A 12,698-nucleotide genomic window follows, 5' to 3' on the forward strand; every position below is an offset into this window, starting at 1 on the left:
CTCTCCTTTAACCAAGCCAATCCTTCCGTCTCCATCTATTCCCAAGCTAGAGTAATTATTGAAATAAAGTATCTACCTCTGTTTCATTGACTACACTAAAGCCTTTGGCTGTGTGGATCATAAGAAACTGTGGAAAGCTCTTAAAGAGATGGGAATACCAGACCATCTTACCTGCTTCCTGAGAAATCTGTATGCAAGTCAAGAAGCAACAGTTTGAACCCTATATGGAACAATTGATTGGTTCAGGGTTGAGAAAGGAGTATGACAGTGTAGTCTGTTGTCACCCTGCTTATTTAACTAATATGCTGAGCACATCATGAGAAATTCTGGGCTGGATGGGTTGCAAGCTGGAATCAAGATAGGCGGGAGAAACATCAACAAGCTCAGATATGTGGATGATCCAACTCTAATGGCAGAAAGCTAAGAGGAAATAAAGAACCTTTTGATGAGGGTGAAGGAAGAGAGTGAAAAAACCGACTTAAAACTAAATTCTAAAAAAAAATAAGATCAAGGCACCTGGTCCCATTAATTCATGGCAAATAGAAGGGGAAAATGTGGAAGCAGTGACAATTTTCCTCTTCTAGGGCTCTAAAATCATTATAGATGGAGACTGCAGCCATGAAATCAGAAGATGATTGCTTCTTCTGGCAGGAAAGTGGCAGGAAAGTGATGACAAACTTAGACAGTGTGTTGAAAAGCAGAGACATCACTCTGCTGACAAAGGTCCATGTAGTCAAGGCTACGATCTTCCCAGTGGTCATATACAGTTGTGAAAGCTGAACCATAAAGAAGGCAGAACACCAAAGAATTGATGCCTTTAAACTATTGTGCTGGAGAAGACTCCTGAGAGTCCCTTGGACAGCAAGGAGATAAAACCAGTTGATTAAAGGAATCAAACCAGTTGATTAAAGGAAATCAACCCTGAATATTCATTGGAAGGACTGATACTGAAGCTGAAGCTCCATTAATTTGGTCACCTGATGCAAACAGCTGACTCATTGAAAAAGTCAGTGAGGTTGGGAAAAATTGAGGGCAGAAAGGAGAAGAAGGCATCAGAGAATCAGATGGCTGGATAGCATTATTGATGCAGTAGACATAAACTTGGGCCAGCTTTGGGAGGTGGTAAGGGACAGGCAGGCCTAGCATACTGCAGCCCATGGGATCATAAAGAGTTGGACACAACTGGATGACTGAACAACAACAACATCAAATGGATTACTGCCATAGATAGGGCCTCCTTCTCTTCTTTCAGCCCCACCCCCTCAATCCCTATCAATAATGTTCTTTTTTGCTCCACTTAAAATGTCCCAAAAAAGAACACATCTCTTTGTGTCAAACTTTGTGATAGACTTTGTGATAGGTCATGTGATATTCTGAAAATGGGTACATGCCTAAGATTATGAAAACTACTTTCAGTTCAGTTCAGTCGCTCAGTCGTGTCCAACTCTTTGCGACCCCATGAATCGCAGCATGCAGGCCTCCCTGTCCATCACCAACTCTCAGAGTTCACTCAAGCTCATGTTCATCGAGTCGGTGATGCCATCCAGCCATCTCATCCTCTGTCGTCCCCTTCTCCTCCTGCCCCCAACCCCTCCCAGCATCTGAGTCTTTTCCAATGAGTCAACTCTTCGCATGAGGTGGCCAAAGTATTGGAGTTTCAGTTTTAGCATCAGTCCTTCCAATGAACACCCATGACTGATCTCCTTTAGGATGGACTGTACTTTAGTCCTAGTTTAATCAAATCTATCTTGGCCTTGGCTTCTGCAACTTGTAAAATGAGGAAGCTAGACTTGCAGAAATGGCAAAAAAAAAAAAGTCATCTATATTCAGTTGGCAATGACTGCTTAAATCACTGATGAAAGAGTTTTTAAAGTTATGCCCAGACACAAGAGAGGAGTGTAGTCATTGATTAGCAATGTCTGTCTTGAATAAGAATAGGACAGTGACATCATGAGCCATCCAAGGATTAGATGACCCTGAAGATTCATTTCAGCTCCAAACTGCTGAGTATCTAAATTTTCCTTTTTCAAAACTGACCTGTGCTTTGTGTTCTTTGGGGATCCTCCCTCTTTTCTAACTGTATCTCAGAAACTTTTTAGCCAATCTATGATAAGGCACCAACAGTTGATGAAAACATTCAACTCAACACTATCACCCTGTGTGAGATGGGTAAGTTGTTTCAATATCTTGTCTTTCAATGACATGGGTGGGAAGATGATATCTGAGGTTTCTTCCAACTATCAGTTCAGTTCAGTTCAGTCACTCAGTCGTGTCCGACTCTTTGAGACTTCATGGACTGCAGCATGCTAGGCCTCTCTGTCCATCACAAACTCCTGGAGTTTACTCAAACTCATGTCCACTGAGTCGGTGATGCTATCCAACCATCTCATCCTCTGTCATCTCCTTCTCCTCCCGCCCTCAATCTTTCCCAGCATCAGGGTCTTTTCAAATGAATCAGTTCTTCGCATCAGGTGGACAAAGTATCAGAGTTTCAGCTTCAACATCAATCCTTCCAAAGAATATTCAGGACTGATTTCCTTCAGGACAGACTGGTTGGATCTCCTTGCAGTCCAAGGGACTCTCAAGAGTCTTCTCCAACACCACAGTGCAAAAGCATCAATTCTTCAGTGAGCAGCTTTCTTTATAGTCCAACTCTCACATCCATACATGATTATTGGAAAAACCATAGCTTTGACTAGATGGACCTTTGTTGGCAAAGTAATGGCTCTGCTTCTGAATATGCTGTCTAGGTTAGTCATAACTTTTCTTCCAAGGAGCAAGTGACTTAATTTCATGACTGCAATCACCATCTGTAGTGACTTTGTAGCCCCCCTCCCCACCCCAAAATAAAATCTGTCACTGTTTTCATTGTTTCTCCATCTATTTGCCATGAAGTGATGGGGCCAGATGCCATCATCTTAGTTTTCTGAATGTTGTGTTTTAAGCTGACTATAAGTTCCATGATTTGATTATCCTGAAGTCACGATGTCTTGGCACAAAGAAACAGTGGTTTACAGTGGATCCATGGGGTTTTAAAAAGTCTGTGATTTCTTTCTCTTTCTTCTTTATTTTCCCTTCATGGTGGTGAGGAAGATAATGGGCTTCCTCCAGTTCTCAAGTCTCAGTTCATACCCCATGGCCTCCCGATGCTCCTCCTGTTCTTGGACCAGGCTGGCCTGGAGCAGTTGCATATATCAAAAGAAACACATCAAGCAGAGGCCAAGGGAAATGGTAGGGTGCCGGGAGCCAGCATGAGGAACTCCTCCCGTGGCAAAGGTCATGAGGAAGGAGGCTCGGCATACACAAAGGCGGGATCGAGCCTCAGGAGTCCCCCTGGAAATTCTCGAGCACCTACCCCCAAAACCAGAGTCTGCCTACTTTACTGCTTTGTGCTCTCACCTACACCTCTGACTTTACGGGGCGCTGTCCCCCACCACCTCTTTCTGAAAAAGAGTTAACTTACAGCTCCAGTTAATAAAGTTCCTGGGCGTGACAAGAGTGTTTCAACCTACAAACTCCTTTGGAAGTCCTCTAGCCTGCCTGAACAGGTTCTTCCAGCCACATGAGATTGTTCACAACCTCCCAACCATGAGAAGCATGAGATGTTCTAAACTGTCTAAATACAGATTCCTTTGAGCAGTTAAGATTGATTAGAAATTGTATTGGTGAAGGGTTTTTCACTTATTGGGCCAATGTTTCCTGCTAAGTTTCCATATCCCTTACCTACTGTGTCCCTGGCAGTGTATTGATTAATATAATTGGTGTATAGGAATGTAAGTAGTAGCTTTAATGTTTGTAACCTTGGACCCTTGAGTTCTTTTTCTCGTCATAGCCCACCACACCTTTGCCCTATAGGAATGCAACTTTATCTAATGCTTTTGGAGGGTGGTGCCTGACTTTAGAATAATCACCTTTAGAGAAAAATAAGTTTTCTGAAGAAAGGGTCATAAAATGTTAACAGGCCTCTTGGCCAGAAGATGATGTAAATCACCTAAACTTTTGCATATGATAAGTTTGCAGGAAGAAAGCCTGGCTTACTGCTGACTCTACCCCTTCCCCCATTATACTCTATGCACAACTTTTAAGGTATAAAAACTACTTTGGAAAACAAAGTGCGGGCCTCATTCACCGAAACTTGGTCTCCCCATGTCGTTCTTTCTCTCACCTTCTGGCTGAATTCCCATCTGGAGCGTGGAGGCTCGTCAAGCCTACTAATTATGCCTGGGCTTCTAAGATCTGACCGGGGAGGCCTTAGTGTCTCCTCTCCTTTGGGAGAACGGGAGGACGCCTGCGGCCTACATAGGTGACGTAAATTCCTTGCCTTGGAATTTTATTAGCTTTCCACGTAAACCAAGTTACTCAGCCTCTTTTCTCTGCTGAATTTTCCTACTGAGCTATCCTTTTTCTATTACTCTTTATGTCTCTAATTAATATTTAATTAAAGCTATTGTATCCAGTTCGCAGATGCCGTCCCCGCTTCGAATTCCCTGGATCCACCGGGGCTGGACCCGGGCAGCAGGGAGTGCAATGGATCAGTCAAGGCAACATCTGGGGGGAAAGGACCATTTGAGGAGTCAGGAGACAGGGATGCTCTGAAGATACAGGACAAAAAGAGTGGGCTTGGGCTCAGAAAGGAGAAGAGGAAGGGTGGGGAAAGGGCCCAGGCATGGTTGGGCAAATGAGCAGAGTTCAGAGCTAGAAAATGGGATGTCTGTGTTCTGGCCCTCTATTGACAATAATTTTCTGCATAACCTTGGGAAGGAGGATTCTTTCCTTTGTGTCTCTGTTTTTGGTTTTTATTTATCTACTTATTCATTTATTTTTGGCTGTGCTGGGTCTTTTTTTGCTGCATGCAGGCTTTCTCTAGTTGTGGTGAGCAGAAGCTTCTCTATAGTTATGTTGCACAGGCTTCTCATGTTGCAGAGCATCAGCTCTAGGGTGCATGGTCTCCGTAGCTGCAGCCCGTGGGCTCAGTAGTTGTCACTGACAGGCTCTAGAGTGTGGGCTTAGTTGTTCTGTGGCATGTAGAATCTTCCTGGACCAGTGGTTGAACTCAAGTCCCTTGCATTGGAAGGTGGATTCCTAACCACTGACCACTAGGGAAGTCCTATGTCTCTGGTCTCTGTTTTTTTGTGTATAATAATCAGAAGGAAAAGAGGACAAGTTGATTCCTAAGAGATTTCCAATTCTCATACTCCATGGGTTTAACCTGAAGTTCCTACAACTATCTGTGCAGACAAGAGTATCCTATATTGTTTCTGCAGACATAAGCACCCTCAATGTATAAAGTTATGAAAGTGGGAGAGTTTGTACAGAACAGACTATCCTGGGAAGGTAGGATAGGGGAAGAGGTTTCTGCCTCCCAAACAGAGCATGTTAACATCTAGAAAGCCTGAGAAGATTTAGGGTGATCCTGTCTGGGATTTCCAAGGGTTGTAGTGGGATTTCCAAGGACACAAGCATCCTGCTTATCTTATCTCCCTCATTTGAATTGCAACATCAGAGGGACAGAGCTTACTTTCTGGGATCTCAGACTGTTTTGAGTTAGAAGTGACTTTGTTGTTTTTGTTTAGTTGCTAACTCGTGTCTGACTCTTTGCGGCTGCATAGACTGTAGACTGCCAGGCTCCTTTGTCCAAGGGATTTCCCAGGCAAGAATACTGAAGTGGGTTGCCATTTCCTTCTCCAGGGATCTTCCCAACCCAGAGATCAAACCCATGTCTCCTGCATTAGCAGGCAGATTCTTTACCACAGAGCCACCAGGGAAACCCAGAAGTGACTTTGACTTTACAGGTCATCTATTCCCAATACTTCACCCCAGAAATGGGAACTCTATCATGACATCCAAAGATGGCTCCCACTCCTGCTTGTATATTGCTTTGCATGATAATTTACACAATGAAAAGAGGAGTTAAGAAATCCTTTCATTTGTCCTACAGTCAGGCTTCACGACCCAGGAAATCTCACTAGAGCAAATCACTAGGTCAGGGTCTCAAGACGGTTCTTCCCACTGGTTCCACGTTGCCAACCTGGAATCCAAAACACCATCCTGAGCTCTCCTTGGGGAAGGAGGTGGCTGGAGACATCACAGGTTAAGAGTCACACAAGAATGAATTCAAGTCTCACTTATACTGCTTACTAGCTGGTGGCTTTGAACAAAGTAACCCCCCAAACCCGGCTCTCTGTGCCATTCACCTGAAAGATACCAGGAATAATCCATCCCCTCCTTAAGGGACTATGGTGAGGACTCGTCACATACGTGAGAGACACCTTGGACACGTGCTCCCCTACATCGACCCCTACTCTCCCGTGTCTGCACGAGGGTGTGAGCACCTGTGGGGGTAGGAACTGCTTCTTAGTTGATGTTGCTTGTCCCAGTGCTGAGCATATTGCTTTGTGTGTGCGTTTGTGTGTGTGTGTGCTTAGTCACTCAGTTGTGTCTGTTTGTGACACCATGGACTGTAGCACGCCAGGTTCCTTTGTCCATGGGGATTCTCCAGGCAAGAATACTGAAGTGGATTGCCATGGGATCTTCCTGACCCAGGAATCAAGCTAGGGTCTCCTGCACTGCAGGTGAATTATTTACCAGCTGAGCTACCAGAGAAGCCCAAGCATAGTGCTTTGCCTAGTGTAAAAACAAGGGGGAAAAAAAAAACTAACTGATAGGTACCTCCAGAATCCAGACCAGAGTTTTGTACTCAGACATCCCTTAGCAAGACCTGTTCACAAACTAGCTAATCCCTGCTGCCCCCTGTCCTCAGAACAAAAACTGGCTCTGTGTACTCAGACAGCCTGAAACAAAAGTCAGAAAAAAACAGCTGACGTGTGTTCAGAGAAACTGAAACTGTTTTTCCTTCTTGCTGGAAACTGAAAGTTACTGTCAACATGGACGCCAAGCCTCAGAGCAAGAGAATAGCTTTGGATATCAGGGAATGGGAGCAGACATTTCAAGAACTGATCTGTCAGGAGAAGCCCCGGGCCAGATGGACCCTGAAGATGGATGGAAACCTTCAGCCAGACTGTGTGGCCCCGGGGTGGAGGCAATACCAGCAGAAAGGATTTGGCAGGTATGTGAGTCTGTCTAGCTGTGGGCCTTTCTGGGCCAAGAGGCTCAGCTTGGCACTGATGAATTCTTTTAAGAGCTTGTTAAAAAGAATATGTGTCACCAGGCTGTTCATCCTTTTGCAGTTACAGTGTTCTTTAGTATGGAAATGACATGGTTCTAAGCCTCTATTTTGGCTTAATGGTAGGAAATTTCCTCTTTTACTAGGTTTCTTCCCTAAATATTTTTGGAAATCCCCCGGGGATGAAACAAATCTGCCCCCCATCCTCTCACCACCATTTATTCCAGACTGCATCTATATAGAGACTTCTGCTATCTTACTTCCCGCCTCAGTCCAGACTGGCTTCCACAGGCTGCAGCAGCCCTACAAGCCTAGTCCTGGTCAGTACCAGCCTAGGACTGGGGCTTCCCTTTACAGCCCCAAGAATTGAGTAAGGCCAGACAATGGCTTTGAATATTACTTTACTGAAGACCTGAAGAGGGATTGGTGCTGCAAGAAATTAAAACCTGGTTCTTAATGTCCCTTAACACTGCCCCTCCCTTATTGACTGTCTCCCTCTTTAACTTCCAGTGAGACTTCAAGTTGCAGGAATCAGCTTCCTTGCCCATGCAGGAGGGTGAGAAATGCTGACTTGGACAGTCAAGTCTAATTTTTTATATGGCATGCAGGGACCTTCATTTCAACTGTTCTTTTTCTTCCTGGCCTGTTCCTATCTCACCTCAGATATCCTCTCTCCCCTTCCTTATGGGTTATTAGCTATGACATACATTTCAAGACTTCTATACCCTTGTCCATGATGTTCAGCAGGCCCTTTCCTTCCTGCCTCCCTATTTATTCCTCAAGGAATAACTCAAGTGCCCTGTAATTCCTCAGCAGAGTAAATGTTCCTTCTTCTCCATTCTCATAAGACAATGAATAGTTCTCTCTCTCTCTCTACATATATATAATGTGTGTGTGTGTGTGTGTGTGTGTATATATATATATATATATATATATATATATATATATATATATATTGGACTTCCCTGGTGGCTCAGATGGTAAAGCGTCTGTCTACAATGTGAGAGACCTGGGTTCGATCCCTGGGTTGGGAAGATTCCCTGGAGAAGGAAATGGCAACCCACTCCAGTACTCTTGCCTTGAAAATCCCATGGACAGAGGAGCTTGGTGCAGCCTACTATCCATGGGGTCGCAAAGAGTCGGGCACGACTGAGTGACTTCACTTTTCACATACACACACACACACAATATAAAGTATTGACTTGAGTCTATATATATATGTTGGTAACATATTTATAAATAACTTGTTCATATATTACATATTACAGAACACATATATACTTATATATAAATTATTTTTAGCTGCAGAGTCTATTGTTATGTAAAGCCTCCTGGGGCTCTACTGAACACAGTTTTCAAGCCATTGGCTAGAGCCCACGTGGCACTTATTCTGCTCTGCTTGGAACCCAGTGTACCAGGTAAGAGTCTCTCTTTGCACCAGCCAGAGCTCTTTGAGGGACTCATGATGTCTTTAATCAGTTTGGCACTCTCCCAAATGAACAGGTGCTTCTCTTGTTCAGATGAATTGACCTGATGCTCATTCCAAGATGGAAAAAGCAACCTACCAACATAGTTTTAGAAAAATATTAACCAGTTTTTGAAAAATACGTTGTAGTTTACAAAATGCTTTCACATATTCTCATTTAATCTCATGACAATCTAACTCTTGAATATTTTTCCCTTTATGAATGTAAAAAAATGAGGCTTAGAGAAGTGCTTTTTAAAAAAGTTCCCCTAATATAAACTATGGGCTTCCCAGATGGCTCAGTGGTAAAGAAGCTCCTGCTAAGCAGGAGGTGCAGATTTGACCCTTGGGTTGTGAAGATTCCCCTGGAGAAGGAAATGGCAACCCACTCCAGTATTCTTGCCTGGGAAATCCCATGGACAGAGGAGCCTGGTGGGTTACAGTCCCTGGGCTTGCAAAAGTAAGACACGGCTTAGCAACTAAATAACAACAATGTAAATTACTGACTTGAGTCTCCAACTCAAGTATTGTGGTTCCAGGTCCTAAGTGAGGTATAAAACAAACCCCATTGCTCAATAGAGGCAATGTGGTATAGTAGATAGATAATGGCTTGGGATTGGAAACATGGCTCTACCATTTAACTTTGCGAGTTCCTTAGGCAAGTTGTATATCATTTTTATGATTCAGTTTCCTTATCTGGATATTGGGATCAATAATGCCTACCTAAGAGGGATGCTTTAAAGATGAAATGGGATAATACTGTAAACATTGCTTCAGAATAGGTACTCTATGAGTTCTCTGTGACCTTGTGAAGACCAAATTTCACTGGCAAATGGCAGAAGTGTTTTTCCCTCTGAGACATTCAGAAATGTTTTGCTGGCAAAGAGGCAGACTTGGGACCACATCTGGGTGGGAGTTCAGTGGGCCACAGGAAGAAGCTTCATTAGAAACATAGTCCCTCTCATTCTTGTCAAATTGTCAATATCACACGCACTTTTTCAAGTTGAAAGGGTTCTCAGAGACCAGGCCAGGCCCATTTCCCTCAGGTTAGCAACAGCTGAGGGTACAATGATCTTCTGTCTGTCTGCAGGTTCCAGTGTTCCTCATGCCGTCGAAGCTGGGCTTCCGCCCAAGTGCAGATACTATGTCACATGTACCTGGAGAACCAGAAATCCCCGGGCAAGGTGCTCATGAGGATCTTTGGACAGAGGTGCAAGAAGTGCTCTCGGTCTCTGTTTGAGAAGCCTGATTTCTCCCCAGAAAGCAGCAAGAGGATTCTGAAAAACCTGGTGCAGCGTATTCTGGAGAAATTCTACAGAAATGGTATCAGGAAGGTTTCAGAGCTACCCGTGATCCCGGAAGTACGTTTGGATGGGTCCCATGACAAGGCCAACTGTGAAGCATGCATTCTGGGCTACTGTGGACCGAACTTAGAAAAGGGCATGACAGGGCCAGAAAAATCCTCTCTTTCCTACATGAAGACTGGGAGTTCCTCTCCTCACAACGGTGATGAGGGTGGCCAAAACCAATCTAGGAGCCACTCAGCAGCGGGGAGTGGGTACTCTGGTGCCCATACAGGCTCAGGGCCCAGCCAGGTCACTGCTGGGATCCAAGTGCCTAGGAGAGGCCCTCAGTCTAAACGGGAGATGGCCCAGCTGTTCACAGCAGGGGCAGATCGACAGGCTGCACGGGCAACAGGCCCCCAACCCATCCAAGTAGCAAGATCACTTCCCCCAGGGTGGACTGATCCACGGCCCGTTCAAGCAGTAGGCCCACTACCTGCAGGGTGTGCATATTCACAGTCTACACTGGGGAGAGGACCACAGGCCCCCCGGATGACATACTCTCAGGCTATAAGGATGTCAGGCCAGCAGTCCACACAGGAGGCACAAGCCACACAAGGGACACAGCTTCATACCACAAAGATGGCAGAACCACAGCCCACCGGAGGGACAATCCCAAGGGCCACATCAAGGTCAGACAGTCAGGCTAAAGGGAGGGCAGGCCCCCCACCACAGGGGTCAAGCTCACAGCCTACACAGAAGGCAATCCCAAAGGCCACATCAGGGTCAGACACCGAGGCTACAGGGAAGGTGGGCCCCCCACCACAGGGGTCAAGCTCACAGCCTACACGGAAGGCAATCCCAAAGGCCACATCAGGGTCAGAAACCGAGGCTACAGGGAAGGCAGGCCCCCCATCACAGGGGTCAAGCTCACAGCCTACACGGAAGGCAATCCCAAAGGCCACATCAGGGTCAGACACTGAGGCTACAGGGAAGGCAGGCCCCCCACCACAGGGGTCAAGCTCACAGCCTACACAGAAGGCAATCCCAAAGGCCACATCAGGGTCAGACACTGAGGCTACAGGGAAGGCAGGCCCCCCACCACAGGGGTCAAGCTCACAGCCCACATGGAAGGCAATCCCAAAGGCCACAGTAGGGTCAGACACTGAGGCTACAAGGAGGGCAGGTCCCCTACTGGGGTCAAGTGCACAGCCCACATGGCCACATGTAGGACCTTCGTGTGGAAGTCAAGCTGCCTGGGGCAGGGAGGAGAGGTGCTCACCTAGAGGGTCTGCTTCAGACAGCTTTTTCAGATTACCTCCCTCAAACGATTTCCATAACCAGGAGCAGCTGTTCAGGTGGGGCTATGTCTGTATTTTTGCTCTGTTTACCTTTCTGGTGTCTAAATACTTATGAGTAGAATGATGAAAAAAAAAAAAAAAGAGCTGTCTTCTCTTGTCTTAATTCCATGGTAGTCAATGAACTGGCTGCCATTTTAATATGACAAAATTTGCTCGGGGACCAATGCAGGGTCAAGTTTAGAGAATAACCAATGGTTCCTGGACCTCCTCTGCAGGTAGTTTAAAACATGATGCAAGAAATGCAAATTGATTCAGCTACTATAAAGAACACTATGGAGATTCCTTTTAGAAAACTAAGAATAAAGCTATCATATGATCCAGTAATCCCACTACTGGGCATATACCCTTAGGAAACCATAACTGAAAAACACTTGTATCCCAATGTTCCTTGCAGCATTATTTACAATAGCTGGGACATGGAAGCAACCTAGATGTCCATTGACAGATGAATGGATAAAGAAATTGTGGTACATATACACAGTGGACTATTAGCTACAGAAAGGAATGCATTTGAATCAGTTCTAATGAGGTGGATGAATATAGAGCCTATTATACAGAGTGAAGTAAGTCAGAAAGACGAATACTGTATATTAACACATATATACAATATATATGGAATCTAGAAAGATGGTACTGGTGATCCTATGTGCAGGGCAGGGCAGCAAAAGAGACGCAGACATAAAGGACAGACTTAGGGTCACAGTGGGGGAGGGAGAGGGTGGGATGACTTAGGAGAGCAGTGCTGAAACACATACATTACCATATGCAAAACAGACAGGCAGTGGGAATTTGCTGGATGAGGCCGGGAACCCAAACCAGGTGCTCTGTGACAACCTAGAGGGGTGGGATGTGGAGGGAGGTGGGAGGGAGTTTTAAGAGGGAGGGGACATATGTCTACTTATGGCTGATTCATGTTTATGTATGGCAGAAATTATCACACTATTATAATTATCCTCCAAATAAAAAAAATGACATCACAGATAATGGAACCAATAATATGTGTTAAGTCATTAAAAGATTTTTGCTGGTGCATTCACTCATTCATTGATATCAATATATATGACCATATCTTGACTAGAACTGAGGGTCCTGAGTTTCATCAGAAAATTATTGTAGACAGCCAGGCGGGCGCACGCTTGTACGGAGGCCGCAGCGGCAGGGCGGGGCCGCGGAGCAGCGGGTGGCGGCAGAGGCAGTCTCCAATCGCTGCCTCGCTCCCCTCGGGGTCTCGGCTCGGCGAGGTCCCGGGTTCGCGAGGACTTTTGCGCGCAGCCATGGGCGGCGTCGGGGGGAAAAAAAAAAAAAGAAAATTATTGTAGTATGTTGAATAATGGTTCCCCCAAATGTTGATGTCCTAATCTCCAGAACCTGTAATATGTTACTTTACATGGCTAAAGGGACTTTTCCACATGTGATTAATTTTAAGGACCTTGAGAGGAGGAGATTATTCTACATTACCTAGATGG

General features: G+C 45.2%; 1 protein-coding gene across 1 annotated transcript; it reads left to right on the forward strand.

The window, feature by feature from the left end:
• The first annotated feature begins 6,863 nt into the window (after nucleotides 1–6,863).
• On the forward strand, nucleotides 6,864–12,272 carry RTP4 (receptor transporter protein 4). Its single transcript, XM_086319067.1, has 2 exons — nucleotides 6,864–7,066; nucleotides 9,679–12,272. The coding sequence occupies exons 1-2, from the start codon at nucleotides 6,885–6,887 to the stop codon at nucleotides 11,285–11,287; spliced, it is 1,791 nt and encodes a 596-aa protein (XP_086175193.1). The 5' UTR covers nucleotides 6,864–6,884; the 3' UTR covers nucleotides 11,288–12,272.
• The last annotated feature ends 426 nt before the right edge of the window (nucleotides 12,273–12,698 follow it).

Source organism: Bos grunniens, chromosome 1 (assembly GCF_055505025.1).
Source record: "Bos grunniens cultivar Pamir isolate PY7600 chromosome 1, Bosgru_T2T1.0, whole genome shotgun sequence".
NCBI classification, from domain to species: domain Eukaryota; kingdom Metazoa; phylum Chordata; class Mammalia; order Artiodactyla; family Bovidae; genus Bos; species Bos grunniens.

Bases quoted from the DNA above. Each gene is read 5' to 3' on its own strand.
- RTP4 (XM_086319067.1), top strand. From the start codon at position 6,885: ATGGACGCCAAGCCTCAGAGCAAGAGAATAGCTTTGGATATCAGGGAA. The intron at 7,067-9,678 runs GTATGTGAGTCT...GTCTGTCTGCAG, and splicing joins CAGCAGAAAGGATTTGGCAG to GTTCCAGTGTTCCTCATGCC.